This window comes from Peromyscus leucopus, chromosome 12 (genome assembly GCF_004664715.2).
Source record: "Peromyscus leucopus breed LL Stock chromosome 12, UCI_PerLeu_2.1, whole genome shotgun sequence".
NCBI classification, from domain to species: Eukaryota; Metazoa; Chordata; class Mammalia; order Rodentia; family Cricetidae; genus Peromyscus; species Peromyscus leucopus.
The window spans coordinates 59,464,492-59,480,494 of NC_051073.1; the positions used below are offsets into that span (position 1 = coordinate 59,464,492).

Here is a 16,003-nt window from a genome sequence, read left to right on the forward strand (position 1 = left end):
AAAACTGGTTATCAATGCAAGGAAGTTCAGGAGGCTGCTGTCTCTTCTCGGGGAAAGAAAAGGCTTCCAATGGAGAAATTTGCATCAGAGTGGACTTCCTGGATAGAGGAGGAGCTTCACCCCACCCTGTGAGTTACAGGGACTATTTGTTCAAGATTTCCCAAAGCCACAATGCAGTGGTTCTCAGCCTTCCTAATGCTGTGACGCTTTAATACAGTTCCTCATGTTGTGGTGACTCCCAACCATAAAATTATTTCCGCTGCTGCTTCATAACTGTAATTTCGCTACTGTTAAGAATCGTAATATAAATACCTGATATTTCCAATGATCGTAGGTGACCCCGTGAAAGAGTCATTTGACCCCCAAAGGGGTTGCCACCCACAAATTGAGAACCACGGCCATAATGGTTTTATGCAATGATTTGAGTTAAACTAATCTGTTTCGTTTATAACAAAGCATAATTTGATTTTGTGTCCATGTTGTTTGTTCAACATGTCGGGTGGGGAAAACTTCTTTGAGTAGGTTAAATGTACCGATTTTTCAGGTCCTAGAACAGACTCTTGTATTTAGGTAAGAATTCAGACCTAAAGAGGCCCCAGCCTTCAGATCCATGCTAAGCAGGATGCTGTGAGTGACTTAGAGTGAAATGATGGGAAGGGGTTCCCAGGCTCCGCCCTCATTGCCATGGCAGCGTGAGTTCAACAGACAGTGCTAAACCTATTCCCCATGCTGGGTTGCCCCGCCCAGCCTTGATACACAGGGAGAAGCTTAGTCTGCCTCAGTTTAATACCCCATGCTTTGTTGACACCCATGGGAGGCCTGCCCCTTTCTGAACAGAAACAGAGAGGAGTGGATGGATGGGGGAGGGGTGGATGGAATGAGAGAGAAGGAGAGAAGAAAGTTACTGGACACCAGACATTGGGTCATACATCGAACATCTAATATTTTAGCAACGGAACTTACTTGTAACATTATCATAAACTGCTAGCTTTCTATATATGTAGTTTTCATATATATATATATAAATTGTGTGTGTGTGTGTGTGTGTGTGTGTGTGTGTGTGTGTAAAAAAGCTCCTACAGTTCAACAAGAGAAAGCTAGACTCAAAACAGGGCAAATAATAATAATAATAATAATAATAATAATAATAACAACAACAATGTGTGACGAGTACATGGAATAAGAAACGTAAAAGTCTTAGTCATTTGACAAGATACTCAGATTCATGAGAAAATTGTGTTTTGAAATGACAGTGGAAATCACCTCACAGCCATAAGGATGGCTTAGACTTTGAAAACCAAGTCAGAAAAGTGTTGGCAAGGATGTGAGGAAGTCAGCCACTGTGTGCCTTCGATGGGAATGTAAAGAGCTACTGGTGTACAGTGGTTCCTCAGGGAGTTTAAAATAGAAGTTCCATATGACCTCCTCTTCCACTTCTCGGTTTGTGTCTGAAGAAGTGAGAGCAGAAAATGGGGGAGAAATTTGTATGGCCACGTTCACAGCAGCGTCCTTCACGGTACTCAGAAGGTGAACGTGATTCAAGCAGCCACCTGCAGATGAGCAGATAAACTAGACGCGGGGTGAGCATCTTTAGAAGATGGAGACTCTGGCAGGTGCTACAGTACAGATGGGCCCTGATGGAGGGGCCCCTATGGCACCGCGCTAAGTGAAGCAAATCCTCCACAGAGGCTAAATAGTGTAAGATTCCAGTCACTCTAAAGAAGTCAGATCCATGGAGGCAGAAGGTGCCCTTTGAGAGGGTGACAGACAGGACAATCACTGTTTACTGACTCCAGAGTTTCCATCTTGCAAAATGAAAAGACTTCAGGAGATAATGGTGTTGGTGATTGCACAATGTGAGTCTATTACATGCCACTGCACATTTGGAAATGATCAGTCTGGTCAATTTTGTGTGTAATTTTTTACCATAACTAAATGTAATTTTTATGAAAATAACAACGAGAGGCTCAATTAGTGAAACACTTGCCTGGCATGCACAAGGCCCTGGGTTCAATTCCAAGCACTGTCAAAAATGTATAATGATATGTCATTTTAACCTTTAAATGGTACAGATCAGAAATTAGAAAACATACAAAAAAGTATGAGAAAATAAGCAGTCACCTGTTGATGGAAGTTTTAATGTATAATGGGGAAGACAATCATTCTGTATCTGTGAAAGCTAAAATTGCATTACCCTTTAACCCTTGGGCAAGTAATTCTGCTTCTGGAAACAGCCAGCTCCTGCAGGTATGAGATAGTTTGAGTTTTCAATCCAAAAAAGATTGGGAACAACTTAAATATCAGTCGAATGGCTATTTGTATCAAGTAGACTACAGTAGAATAATATGCAACTATTAATATGAGGGTGCTAATTAATACAGCTATAAAATTATCCCAAATTTGGTAGCGCAAGTGACACACTATGTACTGAGTACTATTATTGGTGTTTTAAAATGAAATAAGAATACATATGGATCTGTGTTGTTATTATTATTTTTGTGTGTGTCTAAAATAAATCTAGGCGAAGGCAAGAAACTGGTAACAGGTAATATTGGTCATTCCAGGCACATCTTTGGAAGAAAGTTAGATGGCCAGGGACCAGAACTGAGAGAGAGAGACTTGCTTTCTACTGCTTGTCGCCGTGATAGCTAATAATGGCTGACGACTTGACAAGGTCTAGAGTCCCCTAGGAGACATGTCTGAGTATGTCTGTAAGTGAGTTTCCTGACTGGGTCAATTAAAGTAGGGCAGCCCATCTTAAATGTAGGCTGTACCATTCCATGGGCTGGGGTCTCAGACTGAATGGGGAGGACAAGGCAGCATGAATACCAGCTCTCTCTGCTTCCTGACTGAGGGTCCAATGTGACCAGGTGCCTCAAGCTCGCACCCCCACACCTTCCCTGCTATGATGGACTGTGCCCCAAAACTGTGAGCTTTTGGTCAGATTTGTTGTTGCAACAAGAGAAGTAACTAAATATATCACCTCTACTTAAAAAAAAAAAAAAAAAGACAAGGTCTCACTATGGACCCCTGTTGGCCTAAAACTCACCATATAGAGCAGCCTGGCCTAGGACTTACTGAGATAGGTGGATTTCTACTTCTGCCTCCCAAGTACTGGGATTAAACACATGTATTACCGTGTCCAAGAATCATCTTTACTTTTTTTATTGAGATAAAGATTTATTAGGTGTGCAATAGTCATTTATAAATAAATTTTACATGGCATTTTCCACATAAATAACAGTTCCAGTTTTTGCATATTGTCTTTGAGATGGCTCATGTGACATATGAATTTTAAGTTGATAAGAAAGGAAGTAATTTCTTTGCCATTTTTTTTTCTTCACTCTGGGAAGTTCTGTGCCTTAATTTTCTTTTCCTTTTTTTTTCTCACTTTTTTCATTTTTCTTTATTAAGAAATCTTCTACTCACTTCACATGCATCCACAGATCTCCCCTCCTCCCTCCTCCCACCCCCCCAGCCCTCTTTCCCAAGCCACCCCACATCCCCACATCCCCCAAATCAAGGTCTCCCATGGGGAGTCAGCAGAGCCCAGCACACTGAGCCTAGGCAGGTCCAAGCCCCTTCCCACTGCACCAAGGCTATGCAAGGTGTCACACCACAGGCAGCAGATTCTCAGAGGCCTGCCCATAGAGCAGGGACCGATCCTGATCCCCCTGCCTGGGTTCCCCCCAAACAGTTCGAGCCAAACATCCATCTTCTGTGTCCAGAGGACCTAGTCCAGTTCCATGGGGGTTCCACAGCCACCAGTCCACTCATCTTGACTTTTAAATTTTTTCTTGTTTGTTTTTGTTTTTGTTTTGTTTTGATTTTTTGAGACAGGGTTTTTCTGTGTAGCTTTGCGCCTTTCCTGGAACTCACTCTGTAGACCAGGCTGGCCTCGAACTCACAGAGATCTGCCTGCCTCTGCCTCCCGAGTGCTGGGGTTAAAGGCATGTGCCACCACCGCCCGATCTTTTAAATTTTTGTGTTATGTGCAGGTATAATCTCTAAAAATTCTTAATTAAAACATTGCAGTCTAGAAGGATTGGAACACACACACACAAACACACCTTAGCCCATTGCTCTGTGCTAAGCACTGTAAGAGCAGAGGGAGTGTCCACATACACCACCTGAAGGGTGGAGAACAGCTTTGGACAATCCACCTTCCAAGGAAGAAATTTTTGCTATGCAGTAAATAATAGTGTGACTTCCCTAAGCACTAGTTTCCTTTTATGATCAAAGCCGGGTATTAATCCACCTGCTGTTTTCCTTCTCACGTGGGCCGTTAAAAAGCCACAAGCCAGAGCCAGGCGGTGGTGGCGCACACCTTTAATCCCAGCACTCGAGAGGCAGAGCCAGGCGGATCTCTGTGAGTTCGAGGCCAGCCTGGGCTACCAAGTGAGTCCCAGGAAAGGCGCAAAGCTACACAAGAGAAACCCTGTCTCAAAACACCAAAAAAAAAAAAAGCTTCAAGCCAAACTTGTGTGCCACCCAACGCAAGGTGGCATATTTCCATGGTAAGTATTTAGCGTTGGCCTTGTCTTGGGATCTGCTCCAAACGGCTGTAATCGGTTTGTTTTTCCACCATCTTCTAATGTTGGTCCTTACCCTGTGTTTCCCGTAAGCCCCACAGTCACTGGGGTCTACGGTGAGTGGGTGAGTGGAGAAACACAGAGAAAAGAGAGGAAGGGAAGGCTAGAGATGGTAAAGTCCTGGGTGACGCTTTCTTTGGATCATGTTGCAGACGAAGTGGGTATGTCTGGCAGTTATTCTCAAAGTGTGGCCCTGGGGATTGTTAGAGAAAAGCTTCATCTCAACCTCTTGTCGAATTCTCTGTGCACAGCCCAGGGAAGTGTTTCCCATGCTCTCCGGGTGACTTGTGTGCACACTAAAGTTTGAAAACCACAGGAAAAAAAATCAAAGGAAGTTTGATTTTCCTCAAATGTCTGTGTTCCCTCGTATCCCCAGCGCTGCTGGAGAAAAGGGAACGCTGTGCCCTGCTGTAGAGTGTCCCCGCGCCACCTCGACTGACATGAAATGCCTCCTGCTAATGCCACAGTCCAGATCAGTTGTGGGGAGGGTGTGGAGGGATAGAGAACACTGGTTTACTACTTCATTCTGGAAACCAGGTCTCTGCCTTTGTGAGACTTGGCCATCTTATCTACCCTTGGACTTTTCCTTGAAATTTCCTGAGTCTAGGAAGGAAGAGGAGAGAGGAGGGAACAGGAAGGAGGCCTCTGTTATCATATTTGGAAGTAGCAGCCATCTTTTCTGCTCACAGTTCCACTGGTCAGAGCTCAGTTGCTTGACCTGCCTCACTGCAGAGGAGGCTGGGTAATACGGCCTGTGTGTGGAGCTAAGGGAGGAAAAATGGCCTCAGTGAATGTATACATTGACTCTGCCACCCCTGGGACCCACGTGAATTCCAAACACCATTTCCAGGTCATGTTTTGGGGAACAAATGTTTTCAATTTCACTTTCTAACTACGTTTTATCTTGTCTTTTTACACGCCAGCACCATGGGATTGGGAATCCTCTTTGTAACGGTCTTCGTGCTCTCAGGTAAGAACCTTTTTCCTGTGGAAAGTCTTGGAGTCCTTCTGCTGTCCCTCAGGGAAGTTGAACCACTGCAAGCCAGGCTTGAGTGTTGGTGGGGTTTGCTCAGGATTGATTCGAGTTGCCTTAGACTCCATAGCAAATAACTTTCCTAGAGACCAAGGAAGGGTCAGGACCAAGACCAGGTGTAGTCTGGGCATCTCCCTAATCTTCCATCAAACTCCCAGCATCCAGACACACAGCACAAGGTGGAGTGTCCCATCCAAGGCTTCTGGAGGGCTACAGAAGGCCACTGCAGAGAAACCTCTGACTTGGCTCCACACATACACGCTCTGGTCTTTCCTGCCCTCATTTCCAGTATTCTCAGGCCCTTGGGAAACAGCCGGTGGCCTTTCCAAAGCCTCTTGTAGCACTGATTCCTGACCACACCCTTCTTCCTTAGCCTGTGCCCTAGTTCAAAAACTCTAGACCTGTGACTCTGGACCTCCAACTAATCATGCCAGCCAATGCATCCTGAAGCTAAGGAAGCTGATGCTACAGGTTTCCCTTGCACAGGTTCCCCCTTTCTGAACCCATAAAGACCCCAGGAGGCCCCTAGCACTACATTGCATGTCTTGTGAATTGGTAAGATACGGATAAGATAACCACAATTAAGATTCACACACACACACACACACACACACACACACACACACACACACACGAACAAACGATGCTCCCCCATAACACTCTCCTCCTGCTGGGTGACATTTTTTTGCATTTGAATTGTGTGGTCTTTTTCTTAATAGTGCCCCAAAGTTTAGATTTGTAAGGCTTCCCAGAACTCAGCCCCTCCCAGCCCATTGCTCTTCTCTGGGATGCCTCTCTAAGCAGCTGGCTGGAGACCCCACCGTGCATCCTGCAACTGAGCGCTGCTTTATTTCTGCTGGCCCGCCCTTTTCCTGTTACTCATTTCTCCACCTCAGCTGTCAGAGAAGCCACCTCAGCCCTGGTGACAAGCAGGCAGGGTAGCTGAGCTGGCAGTGTGCCAGAAGCATCTGCAGGCCATCCCTGACCACCTGGCCTCTGACTAACCAGTTCAACCACAAAACCACCTCCTCCATCATGGTCACACAACAGGCCCTTGGCCACTGTTCCCAGCCCTGGCTGGGTAAGGAGGAGCTGGGCACTGTGGAGAGAGAGAGATGCTCTCAGATCTCAGCAGGTGGAGACAGGCCTTTTGTGATTTGCGGTTTCTGCTTGGCACCAAAGCTCGCTGAGCCTACCAGGGTGAAATCTACAGGTGCTCACCTATCCATCATCAGCAGTGTAGGCGAAAACAGCAGCTTTCACCCGCCAGGGCCGATGACCTGGAGTCTCAGTTCCTGGGGAGGTGAAAAGGCAATATGTACACACACAAATATCAGGGGCGGGGAAGATAAAGATAGACTGTGCATGTGTATACATGTGTGAGTGTGCACACAGGTGCTCATATCTATATGTGTGTGTGTGTCTCTGTGTGTGCATGCATATATGTCTCTGTGTGTCTGTGTGTGGTGTATATATGTGTGTGCATACACGTTTGTGCCGGTGTGTGCTTGTATCTCTCTCTCTCTCTCTCTCTCTCTCTCTCTCTCTCTCTCTCTCTCTCTCTCTCTCTCTCTCTCTCTCTCTCTCTGTGTGTGTGTGTGTGTGTGTGTGTGTGTGTGTGTGTGTGTGTGTGTTCAGGTACTTCTCTGAGCACTTTATAAATAGCAATTCATTTAAAAACCCCAATAACTTGCTTCATTAGACCTTGCCATTATTCCCCATTTTAAGACAAGGTTCCTAAAGTGCAGAGCCGCTTAAGTAATTGACTGGAGAGCAACACAGCTCCTGATCGGAGAGCCCAGATTCGTACGCAGTGGTGCAGGTTAAACGTCACTGATGTGTGACGTCAGGCTATTTCTCCCAACTCCTGCTCCTGAGGCAACTACAAGCGGCCGGCTCTGTTTCTTGGTGACTCAAATAGCTTTAGTGGAGGATATTGCTTCAGCTTAGTTCTTTCTTGCTCACAAGTCGCCTCCTTCCCATCCTCCTCTTGTCTTAAACCACACCTCAGATGGCCTTATGGCTTAGATCTTAGCCCTGCCTGTCACGGTGGCAAGCCTAGCTTTTAGGATCTGGGAGAGAAATGTCCTGGAAACAAATATTCAGTACCAGCTTAACAGAGACACCTTCCCTGTCCCCAGACTTCCTGGCTCTCCCCTTTGAAAGTAAAGTGGAGAAACCCACCAAAACCAAGGGCAGGTGTTACTTTGCTTTTGACCTGCTTTGAAACCGTGGAAACTCCTAGCTCCTGAAAAGGAAGGTGATGATGTTGAAACCATAAGAAAAAAGAAAAAAAGAGAGAAAAAAAAACTCTTGAATGTTAACTGATTATGTTTGGGGGTAGTGAGGGGATGTATGCGAAGAAGATATATGTTAGGGAAGAACAGATTTAAAGAAGGTAGGAAAACAGCATCAACCATTAGAAAATGAACTCACCAGTATTTCACTCATCACTAAAAGTAATAAGATAGTTACAATCCGTTTTTCAACCTTTCATTTTTTTCACTGTGTTAATCATTTATAAGTGTACTTCTTTTTAAAATTTTTTTTTTTTTGAAAATTGCAAACATGTATACAATGTGTCTTGGTCATATCCACCCCACTCCTTCCCTCAGCCCCCCTAAAATACCTCCGTCTCCCTCTTAACTTTGACTATGCGTACATGGGACAGCTGCATCTACAACCCTAGTCCCCAAGGCTCATTGAGTACAGCCAGAAAGAGGAGAGGTGGAAAGAATGTAAGAGCCAGAGCATGGGAGGAGCGTTGTGAACCGCTGGTCTCTGGACATGCTACACATGTGAATTCACAGAAGCCATGGTCATCTGCACAAGACAACCAACCACAAGATCAAAAAAGTTAAAAGTTCCAGCAAGGAGCAGGGGGGAGCTCATTCCACCCCTAGCTGAAGAGTTAATGAGAGTCGATGGCTACTGAGAGAGCCACTATTCTTAGGGTGGGGACATTGATATCTATGGCCCCAGTGGATGACCCACATACACATGCATATGCACAGCACTAAACAGATTTAGAATGTGTTATTAAGTTAAAAAGCCAGCCATTTTTTAATGTAGAAAAAAACCTATTTGAAATTAGCCTGTCTCTCCTTTTAGGGCATACCTCTGCTTCCTGAGCTAGGGAGTAGAGACCTATCATAGGTCAGATATCCATAGAGAGAAAGGGGATGAAATTGGCACTAATAATCCATGGGGGGGATGCAAAGTAGGGTAATTTATGAAAATAGATAAGACACAGAGCAAAACAATTCTGTCCTCTACCCACACCTTCCACATCTTCTCTCTGCCTAGAAATTAGATACCTTTGCTGCTGCCCCTAATTAATTGGTGTGGCAGCAAAGGACAACCTTGTGGTATAGGTTCTCTTTTTCCACCTTTATGTGGGTTCTGGGGGTCAAGCTCAGGTTACCAGACATGCACAGCCACCTTCTGAGCCTTCTCACTGTCCCTTCCCTCTAGGGAGCCTCCAGCCCGGCCTTCAGGTGGCTATGGCCGCAGGTGCATGCACTGTGCCTGGTCCGGTTGGACTCTTGGCTGTTGTTCTCCTTTTGTCTGAGGGTTCTCCAGGTCCTGGGGTTCTCTTTACACCCCAACAGCATCTGACTCAACAATCCTGCAGTGGTCGACCGAGTCTTTCTTACCTAAAGATATGCACAACACAGCTCAGACTGATTCCGTGCTCTGTGGAAAAAGCCCACTGTCTGCCCCCAGATCTCTGTAGGTTCTGGTCTGGATGGCTGGATGAAAGAGCATTTATGTGTTTGCCTTGGGCTCCTATTTCTTGTCACTGTTGACTGGTCACTGAAACAAGTACCCGGGGTAAACAACAATTCAAACCTATTGTACCCAAAGAGTCACTTTGCTCAGCCTCTTCAAATGCACGTATCTTTCTCAGTAGTGCGAGTCTTACCCCAATTAGTCACTCATTTTTGGCAAAATATTTTTAGTGGATCCCAGAGAGAATAAATGAGGAGAGGAGTCATTGAGGAATAAGATGGAAATTGGTAAGAAAGAACAAGGCCTCCCTGGTGGATCAGCTCCTTTGTGAAGACGTTGAGACTGGGTTTTGTTTTGTTTTGTTTTGTTTTTTTCCTTTCTGAGCAAGGGAACCTTAATTTTGTTTTTTTAAATATAACCTAGGATTTGACCCCCTCAGTATCAAATACGTTTGTAGCATCAAAGGCCAACTTCACACTAATTTGAAGATCTTAATAGACTTTATTTGGTAATTCTAGCATTACACATCGCTCCATCCTGTGAAATAGAAAAAGTACCCCCAAGGGCTGAGCAGAAGAGGTTGGTTTCATGGAGAGAGAAAGGCTGAAAAAAAGCAGAAACCAAAAGAAGGGGTTGGTCATTCAATGATACTTTCCCGTAAGATAGAGACAGAACAGTAGAAAAACAACAGACTGGGTAATATCTTATTGTTTCGGGTAAGGATGTGTGGCGCATACATTAAAGGAGTCTTGCTTTTGTGCTGATCAGCTAGTTTGGGAAGTTTGGGTGTCTCATTCTCCGAATCTCTTGCAAGGTCAGATAACAAGCTGGTTTGGATTTGGTGGTGTGGAGGGCCAGCATAGGTGACCCTGTTTTGATTTTTCTAGCCATGGACATGAAACTTACAAATCCTCCCTGTATGGACCACTCTTGCCTTGTAATGGGGAGCATAAAAGATAATGTCCCCAAAGTCTCGGGCAAATCCAGATTCTTTTTCTGATAGTCCTTGTTTTTGCTTCATAGTCACTCACTGCCCTTGGCTGTAGTACCTCTGGGTATCCTAGGCAATGTCCGTGTGTGCTTTCTTGGGCATTTCCTGCAGACAATCAAAAGGTGATGGATGGGATGGCAGTGAATAGGGGAACTACTCTTAGAGATAGGGGAGGAAGATTTAAGAGGAAGAAGAGTGTATCCCTCGCTGTCTACGTGAAAGCACCCAGAGGGCCATTGGGTATGGTATCTGGGACTCCAGTGAAGGCTGTGGACTGCAGATAAGCATCTGTTAGGATATTGAATCGATAACGATTGGATCACTCTGTTAGCGGTTGAACCAATGGGCATCCAGAATAAATCCCAGAGAGACTAGCACATGAACCAGGGAGTCAGACCAAGGAAGTTCATTCCAAGAAGACAGGATGTCAAAACTGAGCGACTTTTGATGGTATGGTCAGATGGGGTGAGGTCAGAAAGAGCACCGGGCTGCACTGGTGGAAGCTGCTAACATCTCTTATCAGGAAAGTCTCAGGAGAGATGGGGGTGAGCAGTGGAGGGGGGGGCTGTTTCTGCTCACTAGGGGACTCGAACTAAAATGAAAAGAAAGGGCAGAGGGACCAGTTTGAGACAGGGTGGTAAGACGGGAGGCCACATTCTGAGAAATAGAACATCACAAACTTCAAATGTTACCTGTCTGTTCAATAGAATCACTTCCTCTAAGAGTGCTCATCCGCACCGTTATAAGATCGGATCTGTAGACCCGAAGTGATTTCTTCAGTATGACTTCTACTAAGGCAAAGAGGCACATTTACTGGTCTTACTGTCGAGAAATGGCTAAAAAGCTGTATTATTTCTGTGCTGTTCAGTGTAATCGCCACTAGCCATATGTGACTTACTAAGCTTGAATGAATTGAAATTAAATGAGATGAAAAAACTCAATTTTTCTCTCCAGCACTGTAAAAATAATCTGGTTTCTCAGTCACATTTACTATTTATCAAGGATTCGTGAGCCACAGTGGCTGGTGTTTACCACATTGTTCAAAACCAGATTAGAATTCTCTTGTCTCAAAGCATTCTTTGGGGGGAATGATGCAGTGTGGGGACAAGATTGAGGTCTCAATGAAATTGAAGACTAGATATAGAGAAAGTAAGAGTGAAACCTGGAGGAATCACGAGTTATGGGTAGAGATGAGTGTGTTGAGGCCAAGATCTGAGGTCCTGAGCCTCAGGTGACTCTGCTCGGGATCATGTCATAGGAGATGGAAGGCTTCTGAACTAGTCTTTGTGACTGATGAAGTCAAGCAGCTTTGATAAAAGGTTGTTGGTAGACTCGGTGGTGGATAAACTGTTAGATTATCTTGGCAGTTATCTTGAAAGTTGGTTAGAAAGAACAGCCTTGAATATAATGCCCCAATCCTCCTTGAATGAAGAGGTAGTGACTAATAATGTTTCACAACAGGGAGACAGGTTACATAGACTAGTATAGATCCCTCTAAATGAAGAGGGGCTGCTCAAGGTCCTTGCTGATGAAGCCAGCAGTGTCTGGGGGCCACACAGAGTCCTTTGAGTAGAACCAGATATCATGGAAAGAACATTTACATGTATATTTATTGAAGAAGGTCAGCTATCATGGAGTCTAGTACAGTGGAATGGGACTTCCAGCAAGCCTAGAAAAGCTCTGGAGGGAGTTCACAAAAAGAAGAAGAAACTTGGAACATAATGGCATAGTAAAATGAGGAAGAGATGATTAAAGCATCGCCCGAGTTTGGAGTAATGACCAGGGAAGACGGATGCTCTGGTGGGTCGTAGACTCACAGAGTTCTCAGACCATGGGCTCCGGGTGGCACTTAGATGTTTGTTGTTGTTGTTGTTGTTGTTTCCTACAGAAGTCCTTTAGTATTCTTGATCCCTATTCCCAGTTGGGGAGATGTATGGCTAAATTCCTACGTGCCTGTCTCCTGACATCATCAAACCATTTCTCTTGCCCAAGTGTTAGAGGAGGGAGGGATAGTCAAGGCTGTTCTTTCTGTGCTTTCCACCAATGGAATCCCAGGGAATTCACTTGCTTAGAGGCCCCAAGTTCTGGGGACCATAACAGGGGAGGCCTGAAGCCACGGGGAAAGAACAGACCTTGTGTCACATCTTCCCCATATGGTCACAGTTAAGAACATGTACCTTCCTGATTCAGAGTGACATCAAGAAAACCAGGGTCTGGGGATGAGCCAACACATGTAGACTGTGAAATACTTTCAGTTCCACTCAGAATGGCTACAGAGTGATTTCCACCCCCATGGAGAGGAGAAGAGGTTTGGAAAAGGTAGAAATGAATGTGTCCAGGCTGTCGTTTCTGATCTCCTCAGTTTTCCAAATAGGGGTTCTTGGTAAAAATGCAGAGTCTGATTGAGATCTTGGTTGGAACCAGAGAATCTAAGTTTCTGACCAGCCCCCAGATGAGGCCAACGGCTTTGGTCTGCTTTGTATTTGCAGGTAAAGAGGGAGCTGAGGTGAAGAGGGAGTCTCGGTTATCTTTTCGAGAAGGGGCCTGGGTAGGAGACGTTGCACTTGTCTGTTAGTAGAGAGAGTGGATAGAAAGGAAAGTAGGTGCTGTGACTCTCCACAGAGGAAAGAAAACCTGGGTGTCAAGAAGATGTAAGAAACTCAGGGTGAATTCACTTTCAGTTCGAGAAAATGTGACTGACAGCTGAGCAGTAATGTCTCGCCAATCGATAGCTGGTCAATGCTTCAGCTGCCCGTTCGCCTTCTCTAGTAGATCATCTGCCCGGGATCACACAACGAATTAGACCTAAACCAGAACGTGTCCTGCCCTCCCCAGAGTCCTGCCCATACCAGCCGTCACAGCACTGGGAACATTTACAGTAGGTGGCACTCTTGCATCTCGCTTAAGAGATGAGCAAAGGTGTGACAGAAAGCCGGATGGAGTCAATTGTCCTTAGATCCTATTTTCACTGTTGTGGGAACCCAGTGTTTTCCCTCTTCCCTCCAGCCCAGACATGCATGCTGTACTTCACTGGTGTGTGGAGTACCCCCTGAGACCACTGGCAACTCTTGACCATAGGTTCTCGTGGGCGGCCTGCAGTAGTTCAGCTCTGCCAAGTACACACCCTTGCTCCCTGTCTACTTGGGTCCTGTTTGAAGGCAGGCCCACTGATGAGGTCAATTTATTTTTTCCTGCACCACCAACGCTTTGAGTGCCACTCATCTCATCCCCCTCCCCCTCTCGTCCCTCCCTTTCCTCCCTTCCTGAAATCCTGAAGGATGAATGGATCTTTATGCAGAACCTTCTCCAATCTTCTCCCCGTGGCAGCATCCAATTTCACGTGAACCACTAACAACCCACTCACCTTGCCTTTCACCTCTCAGCTCCCTCTAGTTACTTTCCTTGCTGAGTCTCAAGGAGCTCTGTGGCCCAGAAAAAAGCCCTACAAGTTGGCTTATGCCAGCATGTCCTATCTCCGAACTTTACCAGCATGCTCCTTTGGTGTTATAAAAGTTTGCAGAGGCAATGGAGCCTGGGAGTAGCAAGTCAGTGTCTCCAATATGATAAAGCACTTCCTCACCTTCCCATCTACAGTTCACTCTCAACATTCTACTCGTGTTCCTTAAATACTCTGACCACACAATCTCCCAAGAGTCACTACATTTTTTTTTTTTTTTACAATAGCAAATCAAAGAATAAGAGGATGGCATGGACAGGGAGAGGTTAGGGTGGTGGCACAGCAGTTATGGAAGACCACATAATGATGGCCAATACTCTGGTTTAGAAATCCGCAGAACTGTAGTGCTAGAAAGAATCCTAGAACATTATTTCAGACCACCTCCTTAATGAGGTGAGAAAACCGAGACTCACAAAGGTTGTGGTTTGCACAAGGGAACAGTGGAGTAAGAACAAGGGTCTGACCCAGATGTCCAGCATGGACGCCCTGTTCTAGATCTTAACATTCGGCTCTCCAGGACCATCTCTCGCTGGAAAGCCGGAGGCTGGGTGTTGTGTTGGGGGAATGGAATATCTTCCTTCCTGTTTCCTCTTCCCTAATTCTCAGTTTTTCTATTTTAGATGCTGCTCTCCTGAAGAGACAAGCTTATTTCAATAGGACTGCGTACCTGCCATGCCCATTTACAAAGGCTCAAAATAGAAGCCAGAGTGAGTTGGTCATATTTTGGCAGGACCAGAAAAAGTTGGTTCTGTATGAGCACTTTCTGGGCAAAGAGAAACTCGATAACGTGGATGGCAAGTATCGGGGCCGCACAAGCTTTGACGGAGATAACTGGACTCTACGACTTCACAACGTTCAGATCAAGGACACGGGCTCATATGATTGTTTCATACAAGAGAAAACAAGCAAAGGTTCGGTTATCCTCCAGCAGACAGATACGGAGCTGTCAGTGACCGGTATGTGGTCAATGTTATGTTCAGATAGCTGGCCTGCTCACAGGAGACTATAAATGAACAGGGAAACATTAAAACTGGGAATTTGAAAGAAATGGACAGGAAGGCAGAAGATGGAGAATGGTTGAGGAAATGCATCTGACATTTACCTCCACATGTGTACAAAACACACACACACACACACGCACGCGCGCACACACACACACACACGAACACTCAAACACCACATGAAGACACACACATGCACACACACACACACACACACACACACACACACACACACACACACACACGCGCGCACACACGAACACTCAAACACCACATGAAGGCACACACATGCACACACACAGACTGTGGTCTTAAGCGCCTCCCAAGGGTGGCAGCTAACAGATTCAGACTTTCCCTCCAACTCTCCATAGATCGTTTGAGTTTCTGCTGCCCCAACTATGAGCCTGGCAGACAGAAGGGAAACAACCCACTGAACAGAACCCACAAACTAATAAGCCAGCTTCTCTGTTTCATGGGGCTTAGGAAAGCCTGCATGTCACTACAGACTTTTGAAACCAGTATACAGGGAAACCTATCTATTGTTTAAGTGCAAAATGTTTATTAATTTTGTAGACTCTGTATAGATAAGATTCAGGGCGCTTGCATCACACTGGAAAATTCCCTTGGGGATAGTTCCTTTTGGAGTCATTCTCTTTTTATCCATAACTCTTGCTTTGGGATCTTATAATTTTATCTTTTTTTTTAAGAATATAATAGACGCAGAGCCAATCATGTGTATTTAATCTTTGAGGCTGACTTCTTTCATTCAGCAAAATGCCTCGTGTGTTTCACCTAAGTTGAGTGTATCAACAATTTGGAAGTTGTTTTTTTTTTTTCTTAATTGATGAATTACATTATACTCTTTATCCATTCAACCACTGAAAGGCTCTGGGTTGTTGCCAGTTGGAAGCTATTACAAATGGAGCCACTGTAAACATTCAAGTGTCAGCTTCTGTGTGGACCTAAGTTGTATTTCTCCAGGGTAGATACCTAGACATGCTACTGCTGGATCCAGATGAGTTCTTAATGAACTTGGAAAAGGCAGACCAACAACTTTGGAGAAGCAGCCTTTCCTCCTAGAAGGAACTTTTTTCTAAAACCACATAATCAAACAGGCAAAAACAGCCATAGAATGGAGTGCTACTCCCCTTGAGTGCAATGCGATTCAAACAAGACTACCAGGCACCTTTGGAGAAA

The 16,003-nt window shown here is 45.2% G+C and overlaps 1 protein-coding gene across 2 annotated transcripts in view; it reads left to right on the forward strand.

Annotated features, from left to right (window-relative positions):
* Cd86 (CD86 molecule) overlaps positions 1-16,003 on the forward strand; it is a 69,175-nt gene that overhangs the window by 34,480 nt on the left and 18,692 nt on the right. For both annotated transcript variants that reach the window (XM_028862269.2, XM_028862268.2), the window contains exons 2-3: positions 5,516-5,562; positions 14,426-14,761. In XM_028862269.2, the coding sequence (XP_028718102.1) occupies positions 5,516-5,562; positions 14,426-14,761 (383 nt within the window). The remainder of the gene's footprint in view (positions 1-5,515; positions 5,563-14,425; positions 14,762-16,003) is intronic.